This window comes from Citrus clementina, unplaced genomic scaffold (genome assembly GCF_000493195.1).
Source record: "Citrus clementina cultivar Clemenules unplaced genomic scaffold, Citrus_clementina_v1.0 scaffold_5, whole genome shotgun sequence".
Taxonomy (NCBI): Eukaryota; Viridiplantae; Streptophyta; class Magnoliopsida; order Sapindales; family Rutaceae; genus Citrus; species Citrus x clementina.
This window is the reverse complement of record NW_006262201.1, coordinates 41,619,047-41,630,946: the sequence shown is the minus strand read 5'-3', so window position 1 is coordinate 41,630,946 and position 11,900 is coordinate 41,619,047. Positions and strand designations below refer to the sequence as shown.

The 11,900-nt window shown below is 38.6% G+C and overlaps 1 protein-coding gene across 5 annotated transcripts; it reads left to right on the top strand.

The window, feature by feature from the left end:
* Positions 1-234: 234 nt before the first annotated feature.
* LOC18041674 (lysine-specific histone demethylase 1 homolog 3) lies at positions 235-11,241 on the top strand. Of its 5 annotated transcripts, XM_024184756.1 has the most exons (12): positions 235-370; positions 601-2,329; positions 2,441-2,903; positions 2,999-3,140; positions 3,350-5,644; positions 5,791-5,884; positions 6,394-6,824; positions 7,237-7,935; positions 8,053-8,127; positions 8,567-9,712; positions 9,790-9,960; positions 10,066-11,241. In XM_024184756.1, exons 2-10 carry the CDS (start codon positions 706-708, stop codon positions 8,630-8,632), a joined length of 5,889 nt encoding a protein of 1,962 aa, XP_024040524.1. In that variant the 5' UTR covers positions 235-370; positions 601-705; the 3' UTR covers positions 8,633-9,712; positions 9,790-9,960; positions 10,066-11,241. The 5 variants fall into 5 exon arrangements, with proteins under 5 accessions (XP_024040524.1, XP_024040527.1, XP_024040526.1 ...); XM_024184759.1 differs by having other exon boundaries at positions 2,513-2,903; positions 8,567-9,960; XM_024184758.1 differs by having other exon boundaries at positions 2,456-2,903; positions 8,567-9,960.
* The last annotated feature ends 659 nt before the right edge of the window (positions 11,242-11,900 follow it).

The window sequence follows — 11,900 nt, the reverse complement described above, 5'->3', positions numbered from 1 at the left end:
TTACGCTAATGGCAGGATATTGTTATAAATTGAAAGTCAAACCATCGAAATTCGAAGTGATTTCACCTTCACCGATTTCAGATAACAAAGGACTTTTCTATCTATTTCTCAATAACATTCACTATAATCAAAATTAGAATAAAACATAAGAACTTTAACGTAAATATCCATTTATTTATGATCTCATCAACTAATATGTAAAAATATAATTTTGTTTTTTCAATTTCGATTTTACTCTCCTCCATCGCGGCGCAGTATAAAGAACCAGACCTCCAATTTCCAGGAAACAAGACGCTAACGTGCGCCTCTCAGTCTTCTTTGTCAAATCCATTAACGCCTCCGTGTTGCAGCTTTAGCTTCTATTACTCAGGTCTGCTCTCGCAAACTCTTTTTCTATTCCGCGCCGCCTCGATGGCTCAGTAGCTCTTATAAGAAACCCTAGGCTCATTTATTTATTTATTTTTTTTAGTGTCATGAAATTTCCCTGGCACTGAGAAAACATGCATGAGAGTTACTATTTGCGAGAAAAATTATTAATTGTAGCATTTAAAATTTTCTGATAGGAAGTCGCTTCATTGTGTGCATTTTGGTCTTTTTTAGGTGCTGATATTTTTCGTGTTGAAGAAAACTTATAGTTTATGGCTGTAATTGGTTGAACGAGAATCAAATACAAAGTATGAGCATTAATTTTCTGTTAATAGAGAAATGGATGGTGATGATTCGGTACAACACTTGCAATTTAACTCAGGCACTAATGTTAAGCTAAGGTCAAGAAAGAGTGCATCAGAGAGTTTTTTAAGACCTAGGGTCAAGAAAATGGATGGTGAAGAGAAGAAATGTGAGTCCAAGAAAAGGTCGAAACCAGTGGAGATTGGTTTTGATTCTGATGATGATGAGCCTATTGGGTCTTTGTTTAAGTTGAAGAAACAGAGAAACCCTAAGAAGGCTAAGGGCCAGAAGATTGAAGCTAGGGAAGATAAAGTGACGGTTGAAGATGATGATTTGGTGGGGGGCATGGATGATACATTGGCAAGTTTTAGGAAGAAACTGAAGGGTCCTAAGAAAGATGCTGGATCTGGAGTCTTAAATGGAAGGGGTTCAGCTCTGAATGGGTCTTTAGATGATGACTGGGTTTTGGATGTGAAATTAGCGCCAAAGCATGATGAGAAAGTTGGGGTTAGTTGTGAGGATGGATCTGGTGTGACTCTGGATAAATGGGTTGAAACTAAATGCAAAGAAAGGGTTAAGAGATCCAAAATTGATTCAAAGATGACAATTATCGGGAATCATGTTGTGTGCGATGATGACTCAAAATGTTTGTGTTGTCGGGGCGATTCATTGGAAGATCAGAAAGAGGAAGAGTTGTCGACCCTTTTTCAGAGGACACCGTCTGGATTACTCAGGAAATCTCGAACCAATTCTGGTTCGAAACAGAATATTAAGGAATGGAGCTTGCGTGATGGATCTATTCCAAGTTCTGAGGGTGATTCAAAGTCTTTAATGAGATCTCAGTCTGTTTCTGCTTCAAAACTGTCTAGAAAAGATCCAAAATCTGATGATAATTCAAATACTCTGTCCAATTTGAGGACATTGGAATTAGACTCTGACCAATGTAAGAAAGTCGGACCAATGTTAGAGACTTATCACTCAAATGTTCAAGATCCTTGCAGCTCAAACAAAGTTTGTGATAGTGATGGAAAAGCACATACTTGTCTTCCAGTTGGCCATGCTTCTGCTTCTGGCCAAAAGGCTAGATCAGATACTCAAACTTTGGATGAGTTAAAGCTTTCTTCCATGGAAAAGGCAAGCACTTTGATACTTGATGTTGTTGAAGTGCCTGATCCTGCTTCTTGCTCAAAGGCGATGGAAGAATTTCATGAGTTTGACGGTGAATCTGACAGAGGTTTTACAGATGCACTGGACCTACAGTCTAATAGTATTTCAGCCATGAACGTTTCTAGTCCAGACCCAGAAATTTCTTCCTCTTCGACTGGAAAAGAAGTCTCATTGCCTTGTGCTGAAGATGAGTTAGCAAGCAAATCTTGTAAAACTGCATCCAAACAGATTCATGTTTCGGCTTCTGAAAAAATTCTGCAGGCAACCTCAAAGCTTTTAACTCTGAAGTCCTTGGGAGCTGAAAAATCAGAAAGTTGGTTCAATTTTGATCAATGCCCCGCAGGTTCGGAACAAATTCCACTCTCTTTGACTAACCCTTCCTCTACTTTCTTGGAGACGGCAAAATCATCAAGGGATGATCCCGTTACCTGTACTGGAGAGCCGTGTTGTGCTGCAGATTCTTCTAACAAAGAAAATGCTATACCATCTGATGGTAAGTTATCTCCTATGACTAAACTGTCTTCTGAACTCCAGGAATCTGGATAAAATTTTCATAAGTGCAGCTCGGTTTTTAATAATAATCAAACTTCTGATGCATGTAAAGAAACTTGTGTTCCAGGTCATGCTGCTTTTTCCACAGACGAATATGCTAATGGAGGTTCTCCTTCCTCTGTAGCTCCAGATGAAAATGGAAGTTTTACAGAAGATACACTATCCATGCCTGATTATGAAAACAGAGATACTAAGCTATCAGCAGTCCAACGTGCTGTGCGCAATGCTAAAAAGCGTAGGCTTGGAGACATGGCTTATGAAGGGGATGCTGACTGGGAGGTTCTGATAAATGAGCAAGGGTTTCTTGAAAATCATCAGGTTATGGATTATGAACAAGCTCTGAGAACAAGAGACAAGTTTGATTCGTCTTCAACTACTCTAACAGAAGCTGAAAATACTGGGGCTGCAGCGGTAGCAGTGGGCCTGAAAGCTCGTGCAGCCGGTCCAATTGAGAGAATTAAATTTAAGGAGATCTTGAAGCGCAGAGGTGGGCTTCAGGAGTATTTGGAATGCAGGTTAGCTGTTGTTCCCAAAACCTGCTTTAAATTCATGTACTTTACAAAGCTTTATTCCCTTCCATTCAAGGGACTTGTTGCTTTACATAATACAGGAATCAGATCCTAAGTCTTTGGAGTGGAGATGTTGGCCGTATTTTACCACTTACAGAGTGCGGAGTTAGTGATACTCCATTGGGGGATGAGCCTTCACGTGCTTCCCTAATTAGGGAGATTTACAAGTTTCTTGATCAGAGTGTAAGTATGTAATACCCAGTGAGTGTTTTCTTTTCTATTAAAATTCACTTTTGCTTGCTTCTTTCTCATAAAAAATTGATTGTTGTATTTGTTTATTTTTATGCTTATCAGCTTTTTAGATATGCATTTTTGCAAAAAATTATTACTTTGGAGGATTGATGAATTGCCCTATCCTGGTCAAATTTAAATCTAAACACATATTTTGACAGGGTTATATAAATGTTGGTATTGCTTCCACGAAGGAGAAGGCAGATCATAACGCTAAGCATAGTTATAAACTACTGAAAGAAGAAAGACTTGAGAAAAGTTCTGGGGCTTCAATTGCTGATTCAGAGGATGGAGTTGCCTTCATCCTTGGCCAGATTAAAAGTTCTGAAACTACTACAGAGGCTAAACATGGTGTTGAGTGTAATGGTGGAAACCAGCAAATAGGAATCAAAACTGGAGGTTCAATGACACCCGAATTACCTAATGAGATAAGACAGAAAGAAAGTGGAGTTGATGATTGCCAGCAAAGAGTCGACAGTGATCCAAAAGCATCCAACAGATTGGTTGGTGTAGATGTTTCATGTGATGACCCATCTTGTGGAATGGTTGATGGTGGAACAGTCCCTCTCACAATTGAAGAGAGGAGTGAGTCACAGAGAGTGCAATCTGCTTCTTGTGATGATGCTGGAGAGAATCATTATTTGCGTTGTGATATAGATGTCAAGAAGAGAATCATTGTCATTGGTGCTGGTCCTGCTGGATTAACTGCTGCTCGGCACTTACAACGTCAAGGTTTTTCTGTAACTGTTCTTGAGGCTAGGAACAGGATAGGTGGTCGTGTTTATACGGATCGCACATCTCTTTCAGTTCCTGTGGATCTTGGGGCTAGCATTATTACAGGTGTAGAGGCTGATGTGGCCACTGAAAGAAGAGCTGATCCTTCCTCATTGGTTTGTGCTCAGTTGGGCCTAGAGTTGACTGTGTTAAACAGTGACTGTCCTCTTTATGATATTGTTTCTGGTCAAAAGGTTCCTGCAAATGTGGATGAAGCCCTGGAAGCGGAGTTCAACAGCCTTCTTGATGATATGGTGTTGCTTGTTGCGCAGAAGGGGGAACATGCAATGAAAATGTCTCTTGAGGATGGTTTGGAGTATGCCCTTAAGAGGCGTCGAATGGCTCGGTTAGGAAGAGGTCGTGAGGATGCCTCAATGCACAATTCAATGGATGTTTATTCTAAAACGAGCAGTGTTGACAGCAGAGTTCCTGATAAAGATTGTTCTAGAGAGGATATCTTGAGTCCTGTTGAGAGAAGGGTTATGGATTGGCATTTTGCCAATCTGGAGTATGGCTGTGCTGCTTTGCTCAAGGAAGTATCCCTTCCCTTCTGGAATCAAGATGATGTCTATGGAGGATTCGGAGGAGCTCATTGTATGATTAAAGGTGGATACAGCACTGTTGTTGAGGCTTTGGGAAAAGAACTTCTCATTCATCACAACCATGTAGTCACAGATATTTCATATAGCTTCAAGGACTCTGACTTTAGTGATGGTCAGTCCAGAGTCAAAGTTTCTACATCAAATGGCAGTGAATTTTCTGGGGATGCTGTGCTTATTACTGTGCCGCTTGGATGCCTGAAAGCAGAAAGTATAATGTTTTCCCCGCCGTTACCGCAATGGAAGTATTCTGCCATTCAGCGGCTTGGTTTTGGAGTACTTAATAAAGTTGTATTAGAATTTGCGGAAGTCTTTTGGGATGACACTGTGGACTACTTTGGTGCAACTGCAAAAGAAACAGACTTGAGGGGCCGGTGCTTTATGTTTTGGAATGTCAGAAAAACTGTTGGGGCTCCTGTTCTAATAGCCTTAGTGGTTGGTAAGGCTGCTATTGATGGTCAAAATGTGAGCCCATCTGACCATGTAAACCATGCAGTGATGGTTCTTCGTCAAATTTTTGGGGCTGCTTCCGTACCTGATCCAGTTGCATCAGTAGTGACGGATTGGGGCAGGGATCCTTTCAGCTATGGTGCTTATTCTTATGTAGCCACAGGAGCATCTGGAGAAGACTATGATATATTGGGCCGGCCTGTTGAAAACTGTTTATTTTTTGCTGGTGAAGCCACATGCAAGGAGCATCCTGACACTGTTGGTGGTGCAATGTTAAGTGGGCTCCGAGAGGCAGTGCGTATAATTGACATATTGACAACCGGAAATGATTTTACAGCTGAAGTAGAGGCAATGGAGGCTGCACAGATGCAGTCAGAGTCTGAGGGGGATGAAGTTAGGGACATAACAAGGAGACTTGAAGCTGTTGAGCTTTCCAATGTCTTGTACAAGAATTCTTTGGATCGAGCTCTTATATTGACTAGGGAATCTTTACTACAGGACATGTTCTTTAATGCAAAAACCACTGCAGGACGTTTGCATTTAGCCAAGGAGTTGTTGAATCTCCCTGTTGCAACCTTGAAGTCATTTGCTGGGACAAGGGAAGGGCTTACCACCCTCAACTCATGGATACTGGTATTTTCATACTGATAATATACATCACCGTTCAAACATAATATGAAAATTTTTAATTAATCTGCATGTTCTTCTGCTCTTGGCCACATGCAGTGTTTTGTATGTGTATACTAAAAGCTTTCTGAGTGACTTTCCATTTATCACAGGACTCAATGGGGAAGGATGGGACTCAGCTTTTGCGTCATTGTGTCCGTCTTCTTGTGCGTGTTTCAACCGATCTACTTGCAGTGCGTTTGTCAGGTAAAATTTCCTCAGTTTTGGTTTGGTCTTATATATATGCATATACCTTGTATATCACAAGCACACATGCCTGCAGATAGTGTGTCTGTTTCAGAAACAAAAGATTCATTTCATAAACTCTATTTTTGGCCATGTTATACGGAGAGACTAGTTTGAGAATTTTAAAGCTTTCTCAACATTGCAATTCTCATTTTGAGGGAAGGTAAAAAAGTAAACGATCTAATTTATCAAGTCTGTGTTGGAACTTTCAAACTAGTGAACTTGTTGCCATAGTGGGATTGAGTAAATTTCACAACATTTCAGCACAAATAGAATTATTGTGAAAGTTTGATATAATTATAGATATCTATACACTTATGTATGGTTTTATTTATGCATTGTTGCATGTATGCATCTTTATGTGGCATGTATGTGCTTGTTAGTCCACTTATGTTTTTTAGTTGTAAAGCAATGATAGAAGCAATGTGTTTCATTACGGTATCTAATTCAATTATTTTTCTTTGGCATAGGCATAGGGAAAACCGTGAGAGAAAAAGTTTGTGTACACACTAGCCGTGATATACGTGCCATTGCAAGTCAGTTGGTTAGTGTGTGGCTTGAAGTCTTCCGCAAGGAAAAAGCTTCCAGTCGATTAAAGTTATTAAAGCAATCAACTGCAGTAGATTCTATCAAGAGAAAGTCTCTTAAAGATCCATCTTCAGGGAAGCCGCCTCTACACTCACACCATGGTGGTTTGGAGAGTAAAGTATCTCCTGGAAGCCATTTGACTTCTAATGCAAACATTAAGAAAGAGAATGGCAAAACAATTAAGTTGGGTAGTGAGTTGGAAGACAAATGCTTCGCTATGTCTGAAGAAGAACAAGCTGCATTCGCTGCGGCAGAAGCTGCTCGAGCGGCAGCTGAAGCAGCTGCTCTAGCTGCTGCTGAAGCAAATGCTAAGGTTTGTTTCCTTTGCCACTACTGTAGCAAATCATAACTGCAGTGTCCCAATCTACCATCTACCATATACTGTCATGTTTGAAACTTGCTTTTGGGTAATAGTCGGAATTTTGACTATCCAGTCAGTCATCTCATGTTGTTTTTTAAAACATATGATGCAATTATTTCAGCTGGCTAAAGGCATTTAATTGTGTACTGCTCTTTCCACTTCCTTTTTCTTTATTCTGCTGATACCGCTAGCTCATGCACTGTCCTATTGATAGTAGCATGTATTGCTGTTTACTTACCCGCAAAAGTGTACGGCCAATGACAGTGCATTGATGTACCCTAATTGCCCATAGGCCATACTATTTTCTCCTTTTATTTTTCTGTTCTTATTGATTTGTTCACAACTATTGGCTTATAATTTGTAGGCATATGCTACCTCGGGCCCACAACTTCCCAAGATACTTTCGTTTAACAAATTTGCCAAACTGGGGCAATATGGGCAAATGGATGATTATGATCTTAGAAGGAAGTGGTCCGGTGGTGTTTTAGGAAGACAAGACTGTATATCAGAAATAGATTCCAGGAACTGCAGAGTGAGGGATTGGTCGGTTGATTTCTCTGCTGCTTGTGTTAACCTTGAGAGTTCAAGAATGTCTGCAGACAACCTTTCACAGCGAAGCTATTCCAATGAGATTGCATGTCATTTGAATTTCACTGAGCGCTCTGGAGAAAGTGCTGCTGTGGACAGTAGTATTTTAACAAAAGCATGGGTTGATACTGCTGGTAGTGAGGGTATAAAAGACTACCATGCAATTGAGAGATGGCAATCTCAAGCAGCAGCTGCTGATCCTGATTTCTACCATCCAGCAATTCGTATAAAGGATGAGGAAGATTCAAACACGAGTTCTAAGCCACATACCCAGAAGCATGATAGACGTGCAAATGAGAGCTCTGTTTCCCAAGTCACTGTAAACAAGGAGTCACTTAAAAGTCATCCTCGAGGAGCAGATCGTATAAAGAAGGCAGTTGTTAAGTACGTTGAAACATTGCTTATGCCCCTTTACAAGGCAAAGAAAATTGATAAGGAAGGATATAAATCGATAATGAAGAAGAGTGCGACAAAGGTTTGTCTTTTCCTCCCCACTTTTGGTTTTATTTCAGTACAAATTTGATGCTGATGGTCTCATAAACTTCTTCGATTTGTTTCAATGTCCTCAACCTTTTTATTTTTTCACAACCAGGTTATGGAGCAGGCCACAGATGCTGAGAAAGCTATGGCTGTTTCAGTATTTCTTGATTTTAAGCGTAGAAATAAGGTATGTAATCTTTGCATAGCTTTTAACTTTAATGTTATTTATTTATTTTAATTTTATCATTATGTCTTAACATGTAGTTCCAATGATACCTATTATTTTAAAGTTCAACCATAATAAAGGTTCCTTCTGGCTTGATCAACTTCAGTGGATCTGTTTATATGTTTGACTTGTAGATTAACACTTTTAATAGAAAATATATATGACTTGTTGTCTTGAGTGTCTTTTGTTATTTTTCTTTTCTTACTTTTCCTAAAACCTTGTCAGGATTATAACTGCTACTTCCATGAAAGAAACACATCCAGTTCTGTAATTTTTTAATTTGTCGCACTATCTTCTCTCTTTTTTACTGGGGATTTCTTCTAGGCAAATAGCGCCTAAATGGTAATCTGCAAGCTCTGTATCTTGATCAAACTTTTATTTCTTGGATGCCTTTGTGCAGATTCGTTCCTTTGTAGACAAGTTAATTGAGAGGCACATGGCCGTTAAGCCAACTGTTAAATCTTGACTATTTTGATGATTGGCTGGCATTTGTTCTCTGGTGAGCTTCTGTATGAGATCCACAACTGAAGTCTGTTCTCAGAAGAAGATGGTGGTTTGGGGGAAGAGTTCTTGCTCAGCCTTTTATAGTCAAAACACTTCTTTCAAGCTGATGAAATGCTCATAGTTAACACGAAAGCTACACAGAGGATGATTTTTGTTTCCTGTTAGATCATGATATGTGGTTCTTGATGCAAATTATTCTGTGTCTGATATATGCTACCTTGGATGCATTCAGCATTGCTAATGGAGCATTATCTGAGACAACCATATCTGATAATGGTATCAGCCTTTTGTATTATGAATGGGCTTGGCATAAATGTTTAAGCTCATTTCATCAGGATGGAAAAAATCATCATGTTTTGAAGACAGCTCGGGATTGCTTCTAGCAATTGGTTCATCTCAGATCAAGGTTGTAATTGAGGGTGGAATTTTAAGACCCTAATCTTTTATTTAGGCACCACCTTAGATGAGACGTGACATGTTGACTTTTTCATGTTCTTAATATGTACAGATTAGGATTATTTCAGTGGTAGTTTAGCATACAAAAACATTTCTCTATCTTCCTTCCGAAGTTCTTCCATATGGTTCTGATTTTTCAGTGAACAATTACTGACCTCTTTTTTGTATCTCCAAATTTGTGCAAATGAATGTGCTCTGCATTTGGAAGCCTTTGTGAAGATCATGGTTTACAATTGCCTAAATCTCTGTATTGTGTGTATGGGTTGGCGGGTGGGGTTTGGGGTGTGACTGCGCCTGCCTTCAGCATAGAAATGGGGCCCTAACCTTATACTCTGTTTGATTAACAACCCTAGTTGATTGTAAATTTGAAATATGACACTATTCTAATGAACTTGTGTCAGAGTTGATGGATTTTGATCATTTGAGTTGGCACCACTTTAGCGTGTGAAGTCCGGAAAAGTCCATGAACTTAGTGGAATTGGTTTCTGCACTCTTTCAGCCAACACTGTTATCACTTTACTGCTCACACTTTGTATTGGTTGTTCCCAGGTCAGGAAAAGGACAGTTGTTGTCTTGTTCTTGTGAGGTATGCCCTTTGTTTCTGGATGTTGTTAATGCCTAAAGTTCAAGGTTTATTATCACACTCTCCTGACTAATTTGCAGGCCTACTTTGCACACGTGCTTGTATTCTTTCACTGAGAGTGGAGAATTGTTAAATCTCAGCAGTTGATATGTGATCGGAGATTGGAAAATAATAATTCTGACCAGTTGGTATACGATCGAAGATTGGAGAATAACTTCGGAGAGGAAACTAGGATCCTAGACAATCCAAAGGTTGATTACTTCATAAATTCTTCTTGGCTCTAAGCTTAATTCCCGTTGTATGCATCTTAATAAATTATCTTACACAACGTATAAAACTAACTAAATGTTGTCTAGTGTAAATGGTGCAGCTCTATGTGCTAGCTGATTGATGGTGTCCGGGTGAGTAATTTGAGTTGTGGGGCAAGGGGAGAGGTAACAAACAACATGGATGCTGAGATATATTGCAACACGGAAAAAAGTGAAGAGTAAGGCTTCATGGTCTTGAGCCGAGGACGACACCATTGCCCTGCACAGGCTGTTGAGGGCTTTAAACTCTCATTGATCAGGTAATGCTGTTGTGTTCATTCATTTGGATGCAATTCAAACTGAACAGCTTTTTGGACTTCCAATTGCAAATTCATATTCTGAATATATGTTGATGAATTTGTAGTAGTGTGTGAAATTTCCTTGATTTTGAGTTATTGTTGTCATGCCTCTTTTTGGAACTACATCCACCATGAAGAACAAAATAGTGTGATTTATCATCATCATTAATACTCGAGCTCTCCTCAATGCGAAAAATTATTTTTGAATTGTGGCTAATGCTCTGGCTCCTCCTGAGAATTCCCTGTTCTTGATTAGTTGCCAGTAATAAACAGAAAGCTAAGCTGAACAGAGTACAGAATGGTGTTGACCTGAAGGAATTTCTTTGTTGTAGAAAGCGAAGTGAGGTGAGGTGAGGAGATTTTTTGTTTCCTTTTTCAGAACCAGGAGAAAAGTCGTGGTTGCTGGATCAATGGGGTAGAAAATGTTGGTTCTCTATTACATTTCATACATTCCGTTACATGCTCAAAATTCGGATGCATAAGATATGATTAGTTAAAAGATGAAAGAGGAAGTGCTTACAGTTCCCGGCCTCCCAGAGAAATTTGTATTGGAGGAGAAAACATATAAATGGTGGGCAGTAGTATGTTAAGAAATAGAAAATGCTCAACTGAATTTTTATCATATAAGAAAACAAAGAACGCTAGAACGGGCTGCTAAATGCACTAATGAAATAGAATTGAGATCATCCGACTTTGGGTAAAATGTGATTGCATGCCGTAAAAATGAAAGTCGTGATATGGCCGGCGTGGCGGGGTTTATTTGGGTCCGTTGTATTTTTTTTGTTTTCTTATTTGAATAAATATAGAAGTTGGGGTTTGTAATTTATATTTGCTGCATCAGGTATCAGGTATAAGTGGGAAATGGTTAATCCAACTGGATTAACCATTGGATTACTTGTGCATTAACCACTACCACTGTAACTAATGGCCGAAAAGGCATGAATTTCAAACGTATTTGGACATTTGGGTTGTGAGTTCGATATAAGAACGGATACTATCATTTTGTCGCATAATATTTTTTGACATATTACTTTACTGTTAAAATTATCCAACAATTATTTTCTCATTTAATGGTTCAAATCTTATTGTTTTACCATCAAACCGTTAATAGAGTTTCTACTAAAATTGATGGTAGCTTTAACCACTACCATGTAACTTTTGCTTCTCGTGACTTTTTTGAGTGTTTCTTCTGTAAACATCTCACCTGTGCTTTACAACATGTGAAAAGAGTTTAAACTTTTAGCATCCTGTGGAAATCCTTATAACACCCATTTTAACCTTTATTCGTAAAACACTGCAGCTTAATTTGTGAAAAACAAGCCCATATATTAAAATTAATGATTTTTTCATAAATTTTTACTGTAAGAAAAAAAAAGTAGTTCTTTTAAGTTTTTATTTATAAAATACATACAAATCTTAAATTGTTAAATTATTTTTCTTATTATATAATTTCTATCTCCATAACTCTAAATTCTTATAATTTTCTTTAAATAAATAATTAAAATTTACTATATGAATACAAATTATGAAATGGGAGTAGAAAAATTATGTTCAAAGAATAAATTATTTAAGTATTTAATTAAT